This window comes from Carcharodon carcharias, chromosome 7 (genome assembly GCF_017639515.1).
Source record: "Carcharodon carcharias isolate sCarCar2 chromosome 7, sCarCar2.pri, whole genome shotgun sequence".
NCBI classification, from domain to species: Eukaryota; Metazoa; Chordata; class Chondrichthyes; order Lamniformes; family Lamnidae; genus Carcharodon; species Carcharodon carcharias.
In genome coordinates, this window is record NC_054473.1 from 76,994,728 (window position 1) to 77,018,987 (window position 24,260).

General features: G+C 42.5%; 1 protein-coding gene across 1 annotated transcript in view; it reads right to left on the reverse strand.

Annotated features, from left to right (window-relative positions):
- Positions 1 to 466: 466 nt before the first annotated feature.
- Positions 467 to 24,260, reverse strand: part of bap1 (BRCA1 associated protein-1 (ubiquitin carboxy-terminal hydrolase)) — a 56,248-nt gene continuing 32,454 nt past the window's right edge. Inside the window, exons 8-17 of the mRNA XM_041192757.1 lie at positions 23,589 to 23,667; positions 22,767 to 22,890; positions 21,063 to 21,210; positions 19,909 to 20,093; positions 11,932 to 12,065; positions 10,317 to 10,768; positions 4,033 to 4,205; positions 3,086 to 3,178; positions 2,481 to 2,553; positions 467 to 1,285 (exon numbers count right to left, since the gene is read on the reverse strand). Coding sequence (XP_041048691.1) covers positions 1,152 to 1,285; positions 2,481 to 2,553; positions 3,086 to 3,178; positions 4,033 to 4,205; positions 10,317 to 10,768; positions 11,932 to 12,065; positions 19,909 to 20,093; positions 21,063 to 21,210; positions 22,767 to 22,890; positions 23,589 to 23,667 — 1,595 coding nt within the window. The 3' untranslated portion in view covers positions 467 to 1,151. The remainder of the gene's footprint in view (positions 1,286 to 2,480; positions 2,554 to 3,085; positions 3,179 to 4,032; positions 4,206 to 10,316; positions 10,769 to 11,931; positions 12,066 to 19,908; positions 20,094 to 21,062; positions 21,211 to 22,766; positions 22,891 to 23,588; positions 23,668 to 24,260) is intronic.

The following is a 24,260-nucleotide window of genomic DNA, read 5'->3' on the forward strand; positions in this document are numbered from 1 at the left end:
ATAGTTCAAATCCATTAAGGGAGGTTGAATAAAATATAGATTTCATAATGTAGGTTAACAGGGTTTTGGGGAGGGAATAACAAGGTTACTTGTATCTTAACTTTTGTAAAGGTGTCGGTGACCAGTATTACAGGTATTATGCCTGTGAGGCTTGTGTCTCTCAGTGTCCTTACAGGTGTAACAGTTTTATTGTGTCAGTCATGTGGTACATTGTTGGGTAATTTTGCTGTATTTCAGCCATAGGGAGATTGCAGTCAGGTCTGGTCTGCAGCAGAACCAATGCAAACACTGAGTAACACCACAGCAGATCTAATTTCCGGTTAATAGGAATCGCTGGCGTCATTGAACTGGAGCTGAGCCAGCCATCAACATAACATAATTACACTACATGACCTTTCCATTTTAAACATAGGAATCATCTACTTTTAATCCAAATCAGTTTCAATTGATCACTGACTACAACCAATTTTTAAAAAAGTGCTCTTTAATTTGAACTCGCATTTAATTCAAAATCGTAATTGTTACCCTCTGAATAAATAGGGCTTTATTCCACAGTCTTTGTTTATTCCCACATTTGTTTATCGCAGGTCAAGCAACCTAGTTCCTTCAGGTAGTCAGTCAGTTAGCGGCCAGATGTGTAACAGTTGTCCTTTAATCGATCCCCAATATAAATGCACTTCCACAGACGACAGGGAATTTAGAGGAATGCCTGAATTTGGATGGTCCAGGGCGGAGAAAAGAACAAATGGTGCAAATTCAGACAGTGTATACACAGTGGAAGACCAGAACAAGGTTGTAGTTGCCATGTAATCGGTACTGTCTGGCTTGCAAGCACAGAACAGTGCTAGGATGAGCACATGGATTCTGTCTATGATTGGTCCACTATTAGAAAGCAGCTGTTTCATATCACTGGCCCCAATATTGACTGACCCCGTATTAAGTTTTGCTGGACTGTTGACGGTTTAATTTTTCAAACCAGATCCAAAGTTAGTGTAATTGTCTTGCATTCCAGTCAAGTGTCTGTAATGGGAACGCACAGCTCCACCAGCTGAATCCAGCACGCCTCAGTAACAAGAGCTGCTCGTCAGTCTTGCAGGGATAGGTCCGATGCTGAAGGCGCAGGTGCCTGGGCACTCGTGGGGTCGCAAGCGTCACTGCCGCTTAGCTTTGTATGGCCGGGAACGTTTCCGCCGGTCTGGTTTACGCTGTTTGTGCAGGCGCCCAATGCTCACGCCCTGTCTCCTCCGTACGGAGATGTTCTGCTCCACAAGGCTAGCCAGCATTCCTATAGGGAGAATTAGATAACAGTGATCAATAACTCAGGGATCTGTTCGTCAGTTAGATTGGAATTCACCCTGAGCAAAGATGACTTTGACCTAGTAACCTTTCCATGTCATGTTCAGAAACATGTCCCTGTGGACTAGCAGCACGGCTTTCCCCACATTACCTATCACCCTTCCTAACTGAAGTACAATCCATCTAATTTTGAACAATATTGACATCAAACTACATCCAAAATGTTCAGTCTGGAAGGTTTGAAGGGCATGAGAAGGGTGGTTTCCATTCAAAGAATTAGATGTCTTTTTTTTATTTACACTCTCCACATAAGCTTGGATGCTAAACGCAGCATTACGTGCAGACCATTTGAGCAACTTTGACCTACTTTAGGGACATGTCTACTGGTTTCCCAATTCCAACATCATTCATAGTTAGGGGCTGTTTAAGTTAAGACAGCTCCTAGGTTTCCTGTAAATTCTGTGTTCATTAGGCAAGAGAATTTTAGCACTGGGGGCTGAAACATCATTTGATTTCTAGAGTCAATATTCTCAGGTTGCATGCAAAGTAACACCCCACTTACTCAGTAACTGCTGTCCGAAGAACACTCTTTAAACCACTTTTCAAACTCCCAGTACAGTCGATTGGAGGCCCTTTCAAGTAAGATTGTCCCAAAATGTAGGCCCAAGCTAATTCCAGTATAGCCAGCAGAGGGCAGCTATGGGGGTAGTTGAGGGAGGGGGAGGGGCACAGAATTTTCATGCCATCTGGATTGGTTTCGAGCCCAGGGTAGAAGGCTATACAACCAATTCCCTTGCTACCATAACACAATTAAACTTCACAGTCAATACCTGGTGTTATTGCTAATACTTCTGACTGAGTATGGGGCTGGGTCAAGAAAGGGAGCAAGTAACACTTGCACAATGAGGTCACACTCTATCCAAAGCAGAAAGATGATTCAATGCATTAGTTAACTTAAAAAACCCAGCTTTTAATGAACCCCCACTGCATGTATGAAGTCAGGGATTAGTCCCATTAAATGCCACCTTGATGGATGCAAAGGTGTTGAGACTGCAGCCAGATACCTCTATACAGAAACAGGCAGGTGAGGCTAGAACTAACATTCATGATAGGATGTAGCAATGCTCTTCCCAATTGACAAGGAACTCAAACAGCCTCAAAGGCTTTGGCAAACTGACCCTTACCTTCTTGAGAGAGCATAGAGATGAATGTACAGATAAACTCATCGTAATTGTGGGTTCTTCGCTGATCATCAATCTGCTCAAAAGTAACACAAAAATGTCATTGAGAAGCTGCTTATAAAAAGGTTTGTAAGACAAATAAACGGGTGACAATTTAATATATAGATGCCCAGCAACATCCTACCTAATGGCTGTCAGGCTTTATAGCTCAGAGCAGCTTTAACTGCAAACCGAGCACATCAAAAATTATTTTCCTTCCCATTGTTACTTCAGTTTTTCCCTCACATGAAGTCAGGGAGGATGATGAAAAGAACTGACCGCCCGTCTAGTTTTCTTTCTAATTGACTTCAACCGAGAACAAATTTGGGCAGGGTCCGAAATGGGTGACCAATTTGCTATCGACCATTCTAACAGTGCCAAAATCAAACGTCATACCCAGTAACCTGAGCTGGATCACTGATCCAAGAATACACCTTTCTCAGTGGTCAATGAAGAACGTGTGAGGTTTGAAATTAAGTAACTTATGGTATAAATTGTTTGGTGTCAAGCAGTGTATTCATTCAGTGGGAGCAAGAGAGAGGGAGGGAGCAGGTGTCATTTCTATTCACCTTGTATTTCTTGCGCTTTTCCACCTCCTCTTTAAGGCATACCTCACAGTTAGAGATCTCAGCCTCCACACACTTCAATAAGGCCAGCAGCTCCTAGAAAAACAAACACCAGTGAAGGGGAAGGGAACTATGTTTCCAGAAAGAACAGAGTTATCTTATAATAAACACTATGCCATTTCCCTGTCTTACACCTAAGAGGGAAAGTGTAAAAAGTTAGAAATAAAATTGTTGAAACTTATGCTTTTCACTAAATGTGTCTATTCTCAGCTCTCAACAGAAATTGTGATTTGATCCTGTTTACTCACTGATTGTCTCCTCCTTCATTCTCTAGTACAAAAATGAACCGCCATCATTGCACAAGGCAAATTAACTTGGGTTACTGTCCCTTTAAACGAGTAATGCCTGGAGAATCAGGTAAGCTCTCTTTTCCTTTCCCACCCTAGCTGTTCAGAACTGTGTCTGCAGGAGACAGCAGCAATGGGATCAATGTAACTTCTGTAGTAATTGTAAAGGTAATACAGCAACACTGGGTTCCAGCCATCTCAAATAAGGGAATGACACCTGCAACAGCACAACTGTTGGCATTTTACTAGTTTTCTTTTGCTTTCTCCTCTCTTGAAGCTGATATCTCTTTTGTTGGCATATAGTTCATGGATGCCAGCAATCTTCCATTACCTAGACCTGTTGCCCTTCAATGTCCACAATCCAGCAAGGCTTACTGATAGCAGGAGGTGCAGGAATTCTGGTTAACTTTACCACTACCTAACCTGGGGCTGTGAAATTAACTGTAGGGTCCTTACCACTGCCCATACACCTAATTCAATATAGACTGAAGATGAAACGTGGGATGTTCTTTGTCATGTGGTTCAGAACCTCGCAGGACAGTGAAATTACCTTCCTATCTAACTGAATCCTTCCAGTTATTGCAATAATCGTCAGTTACTCACCTTAGGGGAATACTTTTCTGCAATATTTTGTTCATTGCTTCCACTCCCTGAAAATTTCTCCTTCCTGTCACAGGATCCCGGGGACTCTTTTCCATCCTCCATTTTGACTTCTGTAGACCTGTCTGCACTGTGAGGTAATGGTGAGCTTTTAATGGAATCTGTTTTCTGCTGGTCTACAATCAAAGAGGTGATAGTTTAAAAAAAATTATGTTCTGGTAGCAGTTAACAAACTTTTTCCTGAACATTTGATATTGAACACCAAGGGAGATTAACTACAAATTATAGAGGTTTTATAAATTTGGATTCAGATATTCTCATGGGTTCAGCAATGCTGGTTACTCCCACCAGTAGTCCCTGGATCTAACTTTCAAGAGTGTGCCAACACTGTCCTGTATCCAATCACTACACTAGCATAATCCATAAGTCTAAAAAAAAACCTCCTGGGATAGGAACTGGATACTTGTGCCTTTCATAGGTTCCCCATTTGCACTTGGCTAGTCTATCAGTAAGCTGTTAATATATTACTACCAATTACAGTACAATGATTATCACAGAATATTTTAAGATCAGTGTGGAGGAGGGACTTTTAAAAAGTGACTGAAGACTAATAAACTCCTTAGCTAGTTAGCACCTATCTACTCCTGCTTTTGTTGTGTCGGTATCACAGATTAATATCCGTATTCTGCCAACATTTATGTGGTCAGCACCAGCTGAACCAGACATAAGCTGCTCATGTGGTAGTCATGGTAATAAAAACACTTAGAAATAGAAGCAATCTAAAGATGAGGCTTGAAGACTTCAAGTGCTGGGGCAGTGACTATTTCCCTTGGCAGCTTGTTCCACTACGGGATTGTCCTTGGGAAGAAAGATTACTGATATACTGTCTTGGCAACAAATGGTCTTTGTAGTTTGTGAGGATGATTACCTCGTGTCTTGTCACTGCAAGAGGGCATCAGGTACTTGTTTCTGTCAATTCCCACCTGTACATTCCATATTTTATAGAACATGGTCTGTCTTTCTCCCTCCTTTCCTGTAGTAAGTCCCATTCCAAATCTTTGATTAAGCTTGTGACTCAGGTGTATTTCCCATACTGATTTATTCAGCATGTCTTTGGATCACTTCGGTCTTATTTATATCTCACTATATAAAGATCCCACACACAACTTGCATACTCCAGGACTGGGCGAACAAATGTTTGGCAAGCTATAATTCTGATACTTGTGTTGCAATACTGCAGATTCCTCCTGAGATCCAAGAACCCTGCTTGCTTTGGATGTTACCTGCTGAATGTGGAACTCCCATTGAAGACTGATTTTAAGATGAACTCCCAGGTACCTGTTGGAGAATTTGACTACAAAACTTAAAGCTATCTGTTGGTGTCATTTTTATTGGTGATGCACATGACATACCATTTTTGGCACTGAATGTGATCTCCCATTGATCTTGCCATTTTCGCAATTTCCAAAGATCATCTTGCAATGAACTGATCTTAAGATTTCCCTGATGTGTAATGGAGCCATCTGCAAATATTCCACCCTGTTTTTTTTTAAACCTGTTGGGAAGGTCATTTATATATGCCAAGAAGAATAAAGGTCCCAACACAGTTCTCTAGGGCACTCCAAAGTGGGGGTCTCTAGGGGACGGTGATTCCCCATCATACACCACTCTTTGTTTTCTGTTGCTTAGGAAGTACCGGATCCCATTTAACAATGTTTCCCTAATTCCATAATAATCAAGTTTGAACAAGACCTTTTCACAGGAACTCTGTCAAAGGCTTTTGAGAAATCCAGTATTGCCATGTTAGTAGTATTGCCATCTCATTTGAGACTTGAAGCTATGTCATCAACAATCTTTAAGAGCTGTGTTTCGGTACATCTTTTAACCAAAAACCTATCCTAGGGAGACCAGGGAGTCTTGGCTGCAGTGAAAGTGGGAAAACACTGGTACCTTGTCTATGGGGCAAGTCAATTAGCTTTACACCGATACTGGGTAAAACAATTAAAACTATCGTGATGTTGAGCTACAGACAAGCTGATTCTCTCATCTGATGGACACAATTTTGAATATTATTTAGTGTTCCCACAACTCTTGAAGGTGATGATCCATTTCTTTTTCCCAGTTTCTTTCTCCCAGGTTCAGACTCCTGCTTCTTTTCCCAACAGCTCCTGAAGGTGTTGACCCCAGTTTCTTTCCCTAACCTCTTGAAGGTGCTGACTTTTGCTGAGGTACATGGCTTCAGTAGTGCCAACAGTCGTCCAGTAGCTCACTGCAAGTAGCCATTTTATCAAATATCACCATATCCCCGTGATACTTGCGGGGTACCTAAGCATAGCTTGCCTCAGGGCTCAGTTGATAGCACTTTTGTCTCTTAGTCAGGAGGTCATGAGTTCAAGTCCCACTCCAGGATTTGAGCAAACACTCAAACTGGAACTTCACTGTGGAAGGTGCTGTTTTGATAAGCCATTAATCTCAAGATGTAAAGAATCATAAGACACTGTTCGAAGGGGTACAAGGAATATTTCCTGTGTAGAGGCCAACATCCCTGCTTTAACCAACACAACTGAAAACTGGTCATTTGTCATATTTGCTGTTTCTGGGACCATGGCTGCCATTTTAATCTACATAACAATAGTGAGTACACTTTTAAAAACAACTCATTGAATGTGAAGCATTTTCATGAGGATATGACAGAGTGCTATACAAGTGCACACTTCTTTGTTCTTTTCTTACAGTTAAAATAGAACCTGTCCTTACACACATGTGCAAAGGGACAATGAAAGACGAAACCAAAGAGGTGCTTTGTAAAGTGAGCAGGATCGTTGCTGAATATTTCGCCTCTCAATACTGGAGGGCACTGAGGGTAATTATACTGGCTCAATTGCTGCCCCTTCTAAGCTCAGCTAATTCAGAAGAAACCAGAGGCTGGGATTTTCCTGGTCTATGTGGAACAGATACTCACTGCACTAGCAGTGTAGCTCCATTACTGCCAAGTTTCTTACATTATAACATGACAGTACTTCAGAAATACCTAACTGGCTGAAAAGCCCCTCATGATGTCCTGAGGCTGTGATAGGGGCTATAGAAATGCAAACCTTTCTTTCTTTACATCTTCTCTTGATTCAGGAACCTTAAATTGGAAAACTGTGCATACTACTTCATTATTAAGAAAGGTGAGAGATTGAAACCAGGGAATTATGGACCAGTTAACCTAACATCTGTTGTCAGGAAATTGCTAGAGTCTATAGTTAAGGATAGAGTGATTGAATAGCTTGAAAATGTTCAGTTGATCAGAAAAAGCCAGCATGGATATGTAAAGGGTAGATTATTGCTGATGAATCTGATTGAATTTTTTTTTGAAGAGGTTACTAAAGTAGTGAACAGGGGAACGTCTATGGCTATTATTTATATGGACTTCCAGAAGGCATTTGATAAAAGTCTCTCATAAGAGATGATTATCTAACATTGAAGTTCATGCAACTGATGGCAAATTATTGACCTGGTAAAGAAATTGGCTGAGCAGTTGGAGACAGAGACAGTTGGAGCAGTTGGAGACATAATGGGCAGGTACTCTAAATGGCAGCATGTGAATGTCTTGCAAAGATCTGTGTTTGGGCAGCAGCTATTCACTGTAATCATTAACAACTTAGGTGATGGGATAGAAAGTCACATATCCAAACTTGCTATGACACAAAGATAGGCGGTATTGTCGGCAGTGTAGATGAAAGTGTCAAACTACAAAGATATTGATAAATTAAGTCAATGAGCAAAACTGTGGCAAATAAAATTCAAACTAGGCAAATGTGAGGTTATCCATTTTGGACCTAAAAAGGTGAAAAGATAGAAAGAGTAGATGATGAGGGGGTTCCAGGTAAACAGATCATTAAAATGTCATGAATAGGTACAGAAATTAATCAAAAAGGTTAATGGAATGCTGGCCTTTACATCTAGAAGAACAGAATACAAGTCATCCTTCAGCTATACATAGTCCTGGTCAGACTACATTTGGAGCACTATGAGCAGTTCTGGGCACCATACTTTAGGAAGGAGGGTCTGCATTGTAGATTTACTGCATGATATCTGGATCCAAAGAGTTAAGCTACAAGGAAAGGATTAAACAAACTGGGTTATGTTCCCTGGAACTTAGAAAGTTAAGGGGTGTTGATCAAAGTATTCAAGATATTATTAACAGTAATAGATAGGGTAGAAAGAAACAGTTTTCACTTGTTGGGCCTGGGATTAGGGGCATTGTCTAAAAATTAGAGCCAGACCTACAGGAGTAAAATTGGGAAACACTTCTAAACAAAAAGGGTGGTAGAAGTGTCAAATCTTCCGTCAATAGCAACTGATGTTAGATCAATTGTTGACTTTAAAACTGAGATTGATATTTTTTGTTAATGAAAGATATTAAGGGATATGGGGCAAAGGCGAGTTTATGGAGTTAGGTCACAGACCAGCATAAGAACACAAGAACTAGGAGCAGGAGTAGGCAATTCAGCCTCTCCAGCCTGCCCTGCCTTTCAATACGATCATGGCTGATCTCATTTAGGCCTCAACTCCAATTTCCCACCCTTTCCCCATAACCTTTCAACCCGTTACTAATTAAAAATCTGTCTATCTCCTCAAATTTATTCAGCGTCCCGGCATCCACTGCACTCCGGGGTAGTGAATTCCATGACCCTTTGAGAAAAGTAATTTCTCCTCATCTCTGATTTAAATCTACCACCCTTTAGCCTAAAACTATGGCCTCTCATTCTAGAATGCCACACAAGGGGAAACATTCACTCGACGTCTACTTTTTCTATCCCTTTTAGCATCTTATATACCTCAATTAGATCTCCTCTCATCCTTCTAAACTTTAGCAAGTATAGGCCTAAACTGCTCAATCTCTCCTCATAAGACAAGCCCCGCATCTCTGGAATCAATCCAGTGAACCTCCTCTGAACCGCCTCCAATGCAACTATATCCTTCTTCAAGTAAGGGGACCAAACCTGTGCACAGTACTCCAGGTGCAGTCTCACCAATGCCTTGTACAGTTGCAACAAAACTTCCCTATTTTTATACTCTATCCCTTTAGCAATAAATGCCAAAATTCCAATTGCCTTCCTTATTACCTGCTGTACCTGTATACTAGCTTTCAGCGATTCATGCGTGAGGACACCCAGATCCCTTTGCGCTGAAGCATTCTGAAGTTTCTCTCCATTTAAATAATAAGTCGCCTTCTAATTCTTCCGACCAAAATGGACAACCTCACACTTATCCACGTTAAACTCCATCTGCCAAATTTTGGTCCATTCATCTAACCTGTCTGTATGCATTTGTAAATTTCTTATTTCTTCCTGGCAACTTACTTTCCCACCTATTTTGGTGTCATCTGCAAATTTAGCTATAGTACCTTCTATCCCTGAATCCAAGTCATTAACATAGATTGTAAATGGTTGGGGCCCAAGAACCGAACCCTGTGGCACCCCAGTAGTTACAGCTTGCCGTCCAGAGAAAGACCCACTTATCCCAACTCTCTGCTTTCTGTTGGTTAGCCAATCTTCTATCCAAGCTAATATATTACCCCTAACTCCATGTGATCTTATCTTGTGTATTAATCTTTTATGCGGCATCTTATCAAAGGCCTTCTGGAAGTCCAGATATACTACACCTACAGGATCCCCAATATCCACTTTGCTTGTCACATCTTCAAAGAACTCTAGCAAATTAGTCAAACACGATTTCCTCTTCATAAAACCATGCTGACTCTGATGGATCGCATTTTGACTTTCCAAATGCCCCATTATTACTTCCTTAATAATGGATTCCAACAATTTCCCAACAACAGACGTTAAATTAACTGGTCAATAGTTTCCTACTTTCCGCCTCCCCCGCTTTTTGAATAAGGGCGTTATATTAGCATTTTTCCAATCCACTGGAACCTTTCCAGAATCCATGGAATTTTGGAATATTATAGCCAATGCATCTGCTATCTCTGCTGCCACTTCCTTTAAGGCCCTGGGACGTACGCCATCAGGTCCTGGGTACCTGTCATCCTTTAATCCCAATAGTTTGCTCAGTACTTTTTCTCTAGTAATGGTGATCATTCTAAGTTCCTCCTTCTCTATAACCTCTGCACTACCTGTTACTATTGGGGTGGTACTACTGTCCTCCACCGTGAAATCAGACCAGTCAGGATTTCACTGAACAGCATTACAGGCTTAAGGGGCTAAATAGCCAACTCCTATCTTTCATATTGCAAGACTGCACCCTGTCCCCTCAACTTCTCATCGCCCAGCTCTTACCTGTGATTCCGAGGGTCTTCAGCATTCCTTCATCTCCCAGGTGCAACAGGTTCGTGCTAACAACTGGCCCAAGGTCACGTACTGCTCGGTTATAACGCATGCAATCCACTCGGGACAGACTTTCCTCTTCCCCAAACAGCACTTTGGAAATGTGAGAGGTGACTGGACTTGAAGGACGGGTGGGGTTGGCTGAACGGATAGGAGAACGGAGTGGCGAGTTGAAAGCACTTCCGATCTCGGAGGCGGTGTCTGTACTCTCGTTGCTGGGGGTTGGGGAAGGCTGGGAATGGGTGGGAATGCCACTGCCAATGGTTTTTATGGAAAGAGGAATTGACAAGTCCTTCTGGGATTCCTTTAGCTTCTCAGTTAGCACGTTGATAGTGTTGGGCTGCAGAAGAGAGAGCTGTTCGCTGGGTCGTTGCTCCTGTAACAGATGGCTCTTCTTTTTATACCTGCATGCAAAGAAACAAAAGGAAATACATTTTGTATAATGCAGAGGCAATGGAGCAAATATCTTGTCATATTACACTTGCATACAACATGCACAATAACTTGGTTAGATTGTAATTACACTAACAATGAACCGAGGGATGTGTGAGTATGTGGCCATATAGGTATTAAGCCAAATCCGTGTGACAAGGGTCCCCTAAAGTTCAGTAGATATATCATTGGCTAGTGTGGGTACCACGCCTTGAAGTTTGCAGGTTTCATCCCTAATCTATGCTGAGATACAGTTGTCTTCAGTGCCCACAGGCCAGGAAGGCAAGTCAAGTTTCTCACTCTAAAGGACTATCCTGTGACATTCTGCTGTATTGGCTGTGAACAGATTGGGGCTTCTCTCTAATGGTCCGCTGAGTTGAAAGTCTGCCAACACTCATTCTTCAGGCAATTACACATTAAGAATGAATATGGTAATCCTGGGCGGGGGACATTTGGTGCAATTGTACCCAAGCAAGAGGGGTGCAGGAAAGGAAGCAGATGTGGGTCTATGTCCTGGAGCTGGATGAAGCTCTGCTAGATGAGCTCACTAAAAATAGTCACCATATGTCCATGTGTGAACATAACTGGTTAGTATCAGTGGGTAATTTGATTATGAGAGGAGACCTCACAACCAAGTCCATCCTTTTGCCATTCATATGTGGATTTTCCAGCAGGGGTCACTGAGTATCAACTAGGAGTGAGAATCCTAGCTGAATTTTCTGATCACTCACCCAGACCAACTGCAGCACTATATCCCTAGCTGAGATCACTAACATCACACATAGCTAGAATTAAACCCGAGATCTCCTTGCTCTATATAGTTCAGTTCAATCCCTAAGCTGGTATACTTATCAATCCAGTCAAAAGGAAAAGGCCATGACCAGGACAACAGCGCTAATTCACCTGCTTGCCTTTGAAATAATGCCATTTGACCTTTTATGTTTAACCTCACCACAAGAGGGGAGAGGATACATCAGCATCACTAATTGACAGCCAAACCACTGCTTGTCCCCCTGTTTTCTACCTGACTTCCCTCTTCTGAATGCAGTGACTGTTTGCTGCAGTTTGCTACCAACAGGTCATGGATACTTTTCGGAATCTGAATTCCTTGGAACTTACTATGCACTGGACTGACCTGATAGCTGTGTTGGTGTTCTGACAATCTTCTTCCTCTTCGTCATCGTACTCATCATCGTTGTCCGAGTAACGGTGGTGCTGGGGGTTGGGCAGTCGGCTACGACCAACACCAGATGCAAGGTCTTCTTCTTCCTGTGGGAAGTGACAATAAGTGGTAACAACTGACCTGACTACTAAGCTGAAACTCCCCATTCACTCATACTGGATTTGAGAAAGATTTGTATATACATAGTGCCTTTTCACAATCTCAGGGCTTTGCAAAGCATTTCACAGCCAATGAATATTTTTGAAGTGTAGCCACAGTTGTAATGTAGGAAACACAGCAGCCAATTTCCACACAGCAAGCTCCCACAAATAGCAATGTGATAATGACCAGATAATCTGTCTTAATAATGCTGATTGAGGGACAAATATCGACAGGGCAACAGCAGTAATTCACCTGCTCACCTTTGAAATAGTACCATGTGTCCTTTTACATCCACCTACAATAGTAGTTGGGGCCTCGGTTTAATGTCTCAACTGAAAAGTGGCACTTCAGAAAGTGTAGCACTCCCTCAGTCGTTATTCAGCCAATGAATCTGTACGCCTTTAGTGGGAGTTGTCTACAGGCCTCCAACAGTAGTAGTAGTAAGGTAGGGGACAGTGTTAGACAGGATATTAGAAATGCATATAACAAGGCAGTACAGTAATCATGGGTGACTTTAATCTACATATAGACTGGGCAAACCAAATTAGCAATAATACTGTGGTGGATGAATTCCTGGAGTCTGTATGAGATGGTTTTTTAGACCAGTACTTTGAGGAACCAACTAGGGAACAGGCTATCCTAAATTTAGTTTCATGCAATGAGGAGTTAATTAATAATCTTGTTGTGAGGGGTCCTTTAGGAAACATTGAACATAGCATGATAGAATTCTTCCTTAGATTGGAAAGTGAAGTAGTCCAATCCAAAACTAGGGTCCTAAATCTAAACAAAGGAAATGACAAAGATATGAGGCATGTTGGATAGGCAATGGCTAATACTTAAGGAATGAATGTATGCATTGCAACAATTAGATGTTCCTTTCTGGCACAAAAACATAAGAGGAAAAATGGCCCAACCATGGCTAACAGAAGAAATTAAGGATAGTATTAGATCCAAAGAGTCGTCATATAAAGTTACTAGAAAAAGTAGCAAGTCTGAGGATGGGGAGCAGTTTAGAATTCAGCAAAGGAGATCCAAGGGATTGATTAAGAGGGGCAAAATAGAGTATGAGAGTAAACTTGCAAGGAACTTAAAAGAGAACTGTAAAAGCTTCTAGAAGTATGTAAAAAGAAAAAGGTGAGTGAAGTTAGTTTAGGTTCCTTACAATTCGAAATGGAAAATTTATAATAGGAGGACAAGGATATGGCAGAGCAATTAAACAACAACTTTAGTTCTGTCTTCACAGAGGAAGACACAAATAACTTGCCAGAAATGTTAGGGAATCGAGTGAGAAGGAGGAATTGAAGGAAATTAGTATTATAAAACAATAGTGCTAAAGAAATTAATGGAACTGAAAGCCGATAAATCCTCAGGGTCTGATAATCTACATCCCAGGGCACTAAATGAGGTGGCCATGGAAAGAGTGGATGCATTGGTTGTCATTGTCCAGAATTCTGTAGATCCTGGAACAGTCCTGGTAGACTGGAGGGTGGCAAATGTAATCCCACTATTTAAAAAAGGAGAAAGGGAGAATACAGCGAATTGTAGACCAGTTTGGCCTAACCTCAGTAGTGGGGAAAATGCTAGAGTCTATGATAATGGACGTGATAACAGGACACTTAGAAAATAAAGTCAACATGGATTTATGAAAGGGAAATTATGTTTGATAAATCTACTGGAGTTTTTTGAGGATGTAACTGGCAGGACTGGCAAGGGAGAGCCAGTGGATATGGTGTATTTGGGTTTTTCAGAAAGCTTTTGATAAAGTCCCACACAAGGGGTTAGTGTTTAAAAACTAAAGCACATGGGAATGGGGGTAATATTCTGGCATGGATTGAGAATTGGTTAGCAGACAGGAAACAGACTAGGAATAAATGGGTGTTTTTTGGAGTAGCAGATGGTGACGAGTGGGGTGCCGCAGGGATCAATGCTTGGGCCTCAGCTGTTCACAATATATATCAACGATTTGGATGAGAGAACCAAATGTAATATTTCCAAGTTTGCTGATGACACAAAACTAGGTGGGAATTTGAGTTGTGAGAAGGATGTTAAGAGGCTTCAAGGCAATTTAGTTAAGCTTAGTGAGTGGGCAAATACATGGCAGATGCAGTATAAGGTGGATAAGTGTGACATTATCCACTTTGGTAGGAAAAGCAGAATGGCAGAGAATTATTTAAATGGCGATAGATTGGGAAATGATGTACAAAGGGACATGGGTGTCCTTGCACACCAATCACTGAAAGCAGCATGTAAATGCAGCAAGCAGTTAAGAAGGCAAATGGTATGTTGGCCTTCATTGCAAGGGGATTTGAATAGAGGAGCAAGGATGTATTACTGCAGCTGTACAGGGCCCTGGTGAGACCAAGCTAGAGTATTGTGTACAGTTTTGGTCTCCTAACCTAAGAAAGAATATACTTGCCATAGAGGGAGTACAGCAAAGGTTTACCAGGCTGATTCCTGGGACGGCAGGATTGTCATATGAGGAGAGATTGGGCCGATTAGGCCTGTATTCACTGAAGTTTAGAAGAATGAGAGGGGATCTCATTGAAAAAGTGTAAAATTCTGACAGGGCTGGACAGATTGAATGTAGGGATGATGTTTCCTCTGGCTTGGGGGGTCTAGAACAAGCAGTCGCAATCTCAGGATACAGGGTAGACCATTTAGACTGCTATGGAGGAGAAATTTCTTCACTCAGAGGGTGGTGAACCTGTGGAACTCTCTACCACAGAAGGCTGTGGAGGCCAAGTCACTGAATAGTTTTAAGAAGGAAATAGATTTCTAGACTCTAAAGGTGTCAAGGGATATGGGGAGAGAGTGGGAGTAAGGCATTGAGATAGAGGATCAGCCATGATCATACTGAATGGCGGAGCAGGCTCGAAGGGCTGAATGACCTACTCCTGCTTCTATTTTCTTTGTTTCTTTGCTTCCTCCATGTTGAACACCATTTGGATGAAGCCACGAGGGTGGCTGGGTCAAAACGTTCTCTGGATGGGGGACTTCAATGTCCAACATCAAGAGTAGTTCAGCAGCACCACTGCTGACCAAGCTGGCTGAGTTCTAAAGGACATAGCTGCTAGTCTTGGTCTGCGGCAGACGGCAAGGGAACCAAGAGGGAAAAACCTACTTGGCCTCATCCTCACCAATCTACCTGTCACAGATGCAGCTGTTCAAGACACTATTGGTAGCAGTGACCACCATACAGTCCTTATAGAGACAAAGTCCCATCTTCACATTAAGGATACCCTCCATCACGTTGTGTGGCACTACCATCGTGCTAAATGGGACAGATTTCAAACAGATCTAATAACTCAAAATTGGGCATCCATGAGGCACTGCGGGCCATCAGCAGCAGCAGAACTGTATACAACTGCAAATTTGTAACTTCAAGGCCCAGCATATCCCCCACTCCACCACTGCCATGAAGCAAGGAGATCAACCCCTGGTTCAATAAAGAGTGCAGGAATGTATGCCAGGAGCAGCGCCAGGCATACCTAAAAATGAGCTGCCTACTTGGTGAAATTACAACACAGGACTACTCACATGCCAAATAGCAGAAGCAGCATGCGATAGACAGACCTAAGCAATCTCACAACCAACAGATCAGATCTAAGTTCTGCAGTCTTGCCACATCCAGACGTGAATGGCAGTGGACAATTAGACAACTAACAAGAGGAGGAGGCTCCATAAATATCCCTATCCTCAATAATGAGGGAGCCCAGCACATCAGTGCAAAAGTCAATGCTGAAGTACCCTGTGGATGGTCCATTTTGGCCCCCTCCTGCGGCCCTCAGCCTCATAGATGCCAGTCTTCAGCCAATCCGATTCACTCCACGTGATATCAAGAAACAGCTGAAAGCACTGGATACGACAAAGGCTATGGGCCCTGAGAGCATTCCAGCAACAGTACTAAAGGCTTGTGCTCCAGAAATAGCTGCGCCCTTAGCCAAGCTGTTCCAGTACAGCTACAACACTGGCATCTACCTGGCTATGTGGAAAACTGCCCAGGTGATCCTGTCCACAAAAAGCAGGACAAATCAAACCAGTTGCCGACCCATCAGTCCACTCTCGATCATCAGTAAAATGGTGGAAGATGTTGTCAACAGTGCTATCAAGTGGCACTTACTCAGCAATAACCTGCTCACAGTCACTCAGTTTGGGTTCTGCCGGTACTCAGCTCCTGACCTCATGACAGCCTTGGTTCAAACATGGACAAAAGGGCTGAACTCCAGGTGTGATGTGAAAGTGACTGCCCTTGATATCAAGGCAGCACTTGACCAAGTGTGGCATCAAGGAGCAAAACTGAAGTCAATGGGAATCGGGGGGAAACTTTCCACTGGTTGGAATCATACCTAGCACAAAGGGAGTTGGTTGTGGTTTTTGGAGGCCAATCATCTCAGTTCCAGGACATCACTGCAGGAGTTCCTCAGGGTAGTGTCCTAGGCCCAAACATCTTCAGCTGCTTCATCAATGACATTCCTTCCAACGTAAGGTCAGAAGTGGGGAAGTTTGTTGATGATTGCACAATGTTCAATACCGTTTGCGACTCCTCAGATACTGAAGCAGTCCATGTCCAAATGCAGCAAGACCTCAACAATATCCAGGCTTGGGCTGACAAGAGGCAAGTAACATTCGCGCCACACAAGTGCTAGGCAATGACCATCTCCAACAAGGGAGAATCTAACCATTGCCCCATGACATTCAATGGCATTACCATCGCTGAATCCCCCATTGACCAGAAACTGAACTGGACAATCTATATAAATACTGTGGCTACAAGGACAGGTCAGAGGCTACAAATCCTGTGATGAATAACTAACCTCTTGGCTCCCCAAAGCCTGTTCATAATCTACACGGCACAAGTCAGGAGTGTGATGGAATACCTTCCATTTGCCTGGATGAGTGCAGCTCCAACAACACTCAAGAAGCTTGACACCACCCAGGACAAATCAGCCTGCTTGTTTGTCATCCCATCCACTACCTTCAACGTCCACTCCCTCCACCACCGACACACAGTGGCAGCAGTGTATACCATCCACAAGACACACTGCAGCAACTCACCAAGGCTCCTTCGACAGCACCTTCCAAACACACAACTTCTACCACCTAGAAGGACAAGGGCAGCAGATGCATGGGAACACCACTAGCTGCAAGTTCCCCTCGAAGCTACTCACTATCCTGACTTGGAAATAAGTCGCCATTCCTTTACTGTTGCTGGGTCAAAGTCCTGGAACTCGCTTCCTAACAGCACTGTGGATGTACCTACACCACAGGGACTGCAGCGGTTCAAGAAGGCAGCTCACCACCACCTTCTCAAGGGCAATTAGGGATGGGCAACAAATGCCGGATTAGCAAATGACACCCACACCCCATGAAAGAATTAATAAAAATGCCTCTCCTCATTCTTCCTTGAGTAACTTCTTTGTTTTATTTATTGTGTGAGTGGCTTGCAGGGGAACTTACAGGTGGTGGTGTTCCCATGCATCCGCTGGTCTTGTCCTTCAAGGTGGTGGAGGTTGGGGGTTTGGAAGGTGATGTCAAGGGAATCTTGATGAAATGCTGCAGTGTATCTCATAGCTGGTACACACTGCTGCCACTGTGGGTCGGTAGTGGAAGGAGAGAGTGTTGAAGGTGTTGGATGAGGTGCCAATCAAGAAGACTGCTTTGCCCTGGATGGTGTCGAGCTTCTTGAGTGTTGCTGGAGTTGCATTCATCAAGGCAAGTGGGGGGGTATTCTATCATCTTCCCGACTTGTGCCTTGTAGACGGTGGACAGGTGAAAGCAAAATGCTGCAATGTTGGAAATAATGCAGATGGTAGCTAGCCTTTGGGAAGTCAGGAGGGGAGTTACTCTCCACAGAATTCCCAGCCACTGACCTGGGAGAACTAAACATGAACTAAATGGTATAATTATAAAGCAAATGCAGAGATCTGGGAATGTATGCATATAGATCATGAAGGTGACAGAACAAGTCAGATGGCTGTTACAAAGTGTATGGGATCCATGGTTTTATAAATAAAGACAGAATAAAAAAATAAGGATCCATTCCAAAGCTTTATAAAAAGCTGTTTAGGCCTCAGCTGGAGTATTGTGTTAATTTGAGCCATCACACTTTGGGAAGGATGTCAAGGCCTTGAAGAAGATGCAGAAGCAATTTACTAAAATGGTTCCAGGGATTAGGGACTTCAGTTATGTGGAGTGACTGGAGAAGCTGCGGTTGGTTTCCTCACAGCAGCAAAGGTTAACAGGAGAGTTGATATAAGTGGTAAAAATCATGAATGGTTTTGATAGAGTAAATAACGATAAAGGGTTCCAGAGGACTCAGATTTAAAAATGATTGGCTAAAGGACCATGGGCAACAGAAGGAAACAAACTTTTTGCACAGTGAGTTGTTGTGATCCGGAATGCACTGCTTGAAAGGGTGATGGAAGCAGGTTCAATACAAACTTTCAGAAGGAAATTGGATAAATACTTGAAGGGAAAAAACATTTCCAGGATGCTGGGAGTTGGGGGTGGGGTGTACAGCTGGGAAGCAGGACGAGTGGCTCTTTCAAAGAGTCAGCACAAGCATGATGGACCAAATAGCTTCCTGCTGAGTGATATCATTCTCTGATTCAATCAAAGAAAGGTTAAAAAAGAAAAAGGGACAGAAAGAATTTGCATTTATTAGCATGTTCACAACCTCAGAATTGCTTTGCAGCCAATGAATTACTTTTCAAGTGTCGTCACTATCATAATGCAGGAAACGTGACAACCTATTTACATACGGCAAGGTCCCACAAACAGTAATGAAATAAATAAGAAAACCTTCTGTTTTAGTGATGTTGTTGGAGGGATAAATATAGGCCAGGAGACCAGGGAGAACTCCCCCGCTCTTCTTCGAAATAGTGCCAAGGTTTTTTTTTTTACATCTACCTAAGAGGGCCGTAGGGCCTTGGACATCCCAGCTGGAAGATGTTACCCCTGACAGGGTAACACCCTACACCCTAGATTATTTATTCATGTCTCTGGGGTGTGGTTTGAACCTGTAACCTTAGGACTGCAACACACTGAGCCACAGTTTGAATCAAAAGGCTGTGTCAACATTGCTAGGTCATTCTACATCCAGAGGATGCCCTGAAAACATACATGACACCTGGTGGGAAACTTTTTAAAAATTCAACAAACGGGGAAGTGTAAACTTACAGAAAAATGGGGGAATTTGTTTTTGGTTTTACTTAGAAACTTGGTCAAGGAAAGCTAAACCATAACCCAGCCCCGAGAGGTAATCTGTAACTATCTAGCTATCATGTCATCCATCATAGAGGTTGCTTCAGATTTGGGCTGGTAACTAGTGAGAAAGCTGTCTTTTCAGGGTCAGATCCAGGCCTGAATCCAGAACACACCGGTGAGATAATAGTGATACATGCTTATGTTGCATCACCCTACTTCGGAATGAGCACAAAGCTGATAGCCTCAGTCACAAACAATAATGGGTGCAGAATGTCTAAATGTGCACCGATGTAGTAGTGCTCTGCTTAGCTTGGAGCTATGGCACAGTGATTAAGCACTGTAGAGACCATCGCTCTTCATTCAATTCATGCCGTAACATTCCTGGAGCACACAATTCTGACACTGGGTGAAACATGTTCCATCCCCATGCACAGACATCTCTCAGGTTGAACTCCACAAAACTTACTTTGTAAAACATTTTTGCAAGACTGTAAATGGAATCATTCATTTATGAGCTCCAAATTTTTCTCAGTAACATTAGTTCAATCTGCTCAGTGACAGGAGAGGAAGGGAAGTGATTACCTGCATTGGCGACTTGGCATAGTTGTGGTTATCAAGGAAAGCTGGAAGGCGTTGGATGACAGGACTGGGTGCAGACGTGGGTCCATTCGTACTGGACACTACAGTTTTGATTGGAGGTTTTGGTTTACTTGAAGGGCTGGACGTACAAACTGGTTGAGTTTGAGGCACGGACGCTTCACTGGATCCTGGGGGAAAAAATATTCATGTTATGCAATCTTCCCTGTGCCAAGGTGGGAAATTTTTCAGTATGCCCATTATTTCAATAATTATAGTATAAGAATTGGACCATGACAAGCCTGGCTTCCTATGAGTGTACAGTAGGTGTTATCATGTGGAATCCTGTGTACAAGGACCGTGGGCACCAGCTCAATGTACAAGGACTGTGAATAAAGGAGCCCAATGATTAATTGAGGACCATGGGGACATTCTATTTTTTCCACTGAGAGCTGTTGGTATCAGAGCTGTCCAAAACCACTTAGCTGTTCCATAAAAAGATGTGAGTTCCTGTAAAACTCAAAGGATGGAAACTTGGGAGATATTTAAAAGGAGAAACTCAATGCTTGGATCTAGGCCTTCCAGGGTCAATGAATGTGTCAATTGGCTGGCTGGTGAACAGAAGGCTAAGATTAGAGATGGTAAAGGTAGAAATAAAATGAATGACCAGTTAATCTGTTTTGGTAATATTGGTCGAGGGAAGATTGTTGGTCTGAAGACTCATTGCTGCTCTTCTCTGAATTGCGAAAGGGAAACTTTTACATCTAGCAAAAGGGGACTGCGGTTTAGTATCCTCACCCAGAAGACAGCAACTCAACCAATGCCATACTCTCTCAGCATTGTACTAGAGAGTCAATTCAGATTCTGTGCTCAAGTTCTTGACCTTTTGGCTCAGAGGTGATAGTGCTATGAGTCAGAATGAGATGCAAACATTTCAGGTCAAAACATAAAGGGCAGCAAGATCAGGAGAGAGACTGGCAGCAATACCAATGTACCTAATTGCAAACAGCATTATCATTACATGTGTCACAGTATAAATACCACTATCAATAACAACCCAAAAGTTCTAAAATGTTCCTACAGAAATGTGTAGGGAAGAGTTGGTGACTAAATGAAAGTACCATTCAGCGGTGTTTCCTGCACAGTGATTTAACACTTACCACTCTGCAGGTTATCCTGTACTGGGTATGCCTTGCTGCTCTCCGGTTCAGGTGCAGGTTTGTTCAGAGCTTGCTTTGCCTCCTCCATGGCTTGAGCTTCCTGGGGCTTCTGTGTCTGGATTAACTCTGGCTGGGTGACACGGATCAACTAAAAGAAGAAATTAGAAAGTCCAGTTCAAAGCGTTACTGTGATAGAATATTCCTTCAGTGCTCAAAAAAAAATACAGCTTGTGAAGGAGGCAGAAATTGGACCCAGGCAGAAATGACTTATGGATTGAAATAAAAATGCATCTCATATACATGAAGGAATGGAAACCTATAAAGGGTACACTCATACAGTATGGGAGTATCCTTGAAAACAGGAAGGGCTGCTCATTACACCAGCCCATGCTAACTGTGGCACCTGCAAGCTTCCTCCGCAGCTCTCAGTCTCATCACAGGCTATTGATCAAGTACAGTTGTTGGTAGCCCTATAACCTGTATGAGGAAACAAGGTTGCTCATGGAGTTTGGAAGATTAAAATAGTACAAGAACTACAAAAGCAGAGTCAAGTAAGTCTTTTACTGGGTAAGGCTCTTTAAATCTACCTGGCACAAAGCTGTGTAAAACAGTAAGAATCTAAAAGACATTTAAATTTCCTGATTCTCCATGACAGCATACCTACCATGTTTCTAAAGAAGCAATAATTTAGTAGTAATAAACTTACATTTACACAGTGCCTCATCATATCTTGACAGGATATCCCAAAGGCCTTTACAACCAATTAATTTTGAAGTGCAGTCAGCTTTATGTAGGAAATGCAGAAGCCCATTTGTGCACAGCAAGATCCACAAACTGAAACTGAATGAATGATATTGATTGAAGGAAGAATGTTGGCCAGGACACTGGAAGAAGCCTGGGTTCTTTTTCAAACACCAAGCAGACAGATGGTTCCTCAGTTTAATGTCTCAGTTGAAATACAGCACTCCCTCCATAGACGGCTGAAGTGACGGCATTGACAAAGTGCCTCAGGTCACAGGACAGCTCGAATGATAAAGCAGTAATTCCCACCATACTAAAGCAGGAGCAGGAATTTCCTCAGCATGTCAGCACTCATTATTGTGCCCAGAGTCCGAAGAAGGCACAAGATGAAAGTTGAAAGACTGAAATTGCCGAGATATTAGGTTGGTGTCCCTGTGCAATGGTTGCAGAATTTAAAATCACCCTTCCCTTTCATATGAACCATAACAGACAGGTCCATCCAGCCAGTCCCACATAGTTGCGTTACCTTATGGATCACAATGTATACACTTGCTACCCATCCAAAACCAGGTGATCTCCTGGGAGAGGTTGGAAAAAGATATAAACCCAGGTCAATTTGGGGAGAAAAGAACATCTGGGAAACTCCTTTCTGATCCTCTAGGCCATCGAAACAAATCCAGGAAATCACTTTGGTACTGATAATTCCTTGCAGTATTGACCTTTCATAAAAGGTGAACTCTGTTCCAACCAGAAAGAGGTCCTGTTTTCAAAGGAATTCAATGAATCAGCATTCATCACACAAGCGCAGGCTGTTCCGCGGGTCCAATGTGAGAGAAGAACCACCTCCTGGCATTTAACCTAGATCTGGTCTTGTATACGTCAATGCTGTGACTCCAGTCCCACCTAATCAAAGTAACTGGAACAAACTGTCAATGTTCATGATCTAATTCTCTCAGGCAATACCTGTTGTAGGGCCTCCAGCACCGTCTGCCGGTTCATTTTCAGAAGGCTCAATTTTGTCTCGTACTTCATCCTCCGATCCGGCACCACTGCCATCAGGTTGAAACGGATGTCATGGTAAGGTTCTCTGGGCAAAACAAAAATTATGTTGGCAACAATAAATAAAATAATAGAGCAGAGCATTCCATTTAAGGTTTGAATTCAAGTTGTCATGTGGACAGTTGCCCGTCAAACGCTAGTGAAGAGGAACAGCTACTGCCAATAACTTGTGAAAAAAAATCAATGGCTCTGCAGGTTGCTGCTTAGTGACCTACTGAGACCACTAAAACTGGGAAAGTTAGAAGTTGCATCCTTGGTCTGTGTTGAGTTAGTTGATCTCCGATGGAATGGTGGCAAGGACATCATAATTAGCTTCACCACACTGAGCTAAGAAAGGTGACAGTGGTCCAAAAAAAAAGCCAGAACTTGTGCTCTTGCACTTAATTAGTGAAGCAAGGTACAAGGGGGGAGTATTTCTGGACTAGTAACCCAAACGGCAGAATTAATAATCATGAGTTCAAATCCAGAATTTTAATTCAGTTTAAAAAATGCTATCTGTAAAAGTGACCATGAAGCTGTCTATTTTCACAAGAATCTAATTAGTGCATTAATGTCCTTTAACTGCTGTAATACACTCTCACCTGGTGAGCTACAAGTTGTATGGATATAGTAACCCATCTGATTAACAAGGTGTTGACATTAAAAAAAGGTGATGACAAATGAGTCAGGGGTATTTATAATAACATTTCCTGAATAAAAATGTGTACAGTGGCTATAGATCATTACCCAGCGGTAGCCAGTCCTATTCGCTCCATTATAACTCTCCGTGCTTTGTCTGTCCACTCTTCATCTTCACCCCAAGGCCCTGGAAATAGAAGACAGTTTTACCCTTCAGTACAATACCAGCAGACTACATCAGAAACAATATAAAACCTACATCAGAGGGGACTGAAACACTACAGGATTAAATATTGTTTTGACAAAAAGCATCTTTCGTTTAAAGAAACCTTGTTCCATAGTGCAGGGTGGGATAACTCTCGAGATGTAATAATTAGGTGATGCTGACACTTGCAGAATGTAGGAGGAAGGCAAGCCTAAAGGAGCTATGGAGTGCCAGAATTTAGAGATCCTGGGAAAGAACGAGTTGAAGTCGATGATGGGGCAACGAGTCTTGCTATCAACACAGTAAGGGTGAAGTAAGTGCTATCCCTGTCTGAGAAAGTGTACTTAGAGCTTAGGAAGAACAAGAGAGGAATGCAGGAAGTATTGATAAAATAAAGAGAAAGGAAGGGTACATGATGAGCAGAAAATTTTATTTGCTGAATGCTGAAACAAGAGTTAAAACTAGCATGATGGAGAGGTAATTAGCAGACTTCCTGTCACAAGATGTTATAAAATATTTGCTAAAAATAATGGAAGGATTCAGACACTGCTAAAAATTCATGACAATCTGGAGGT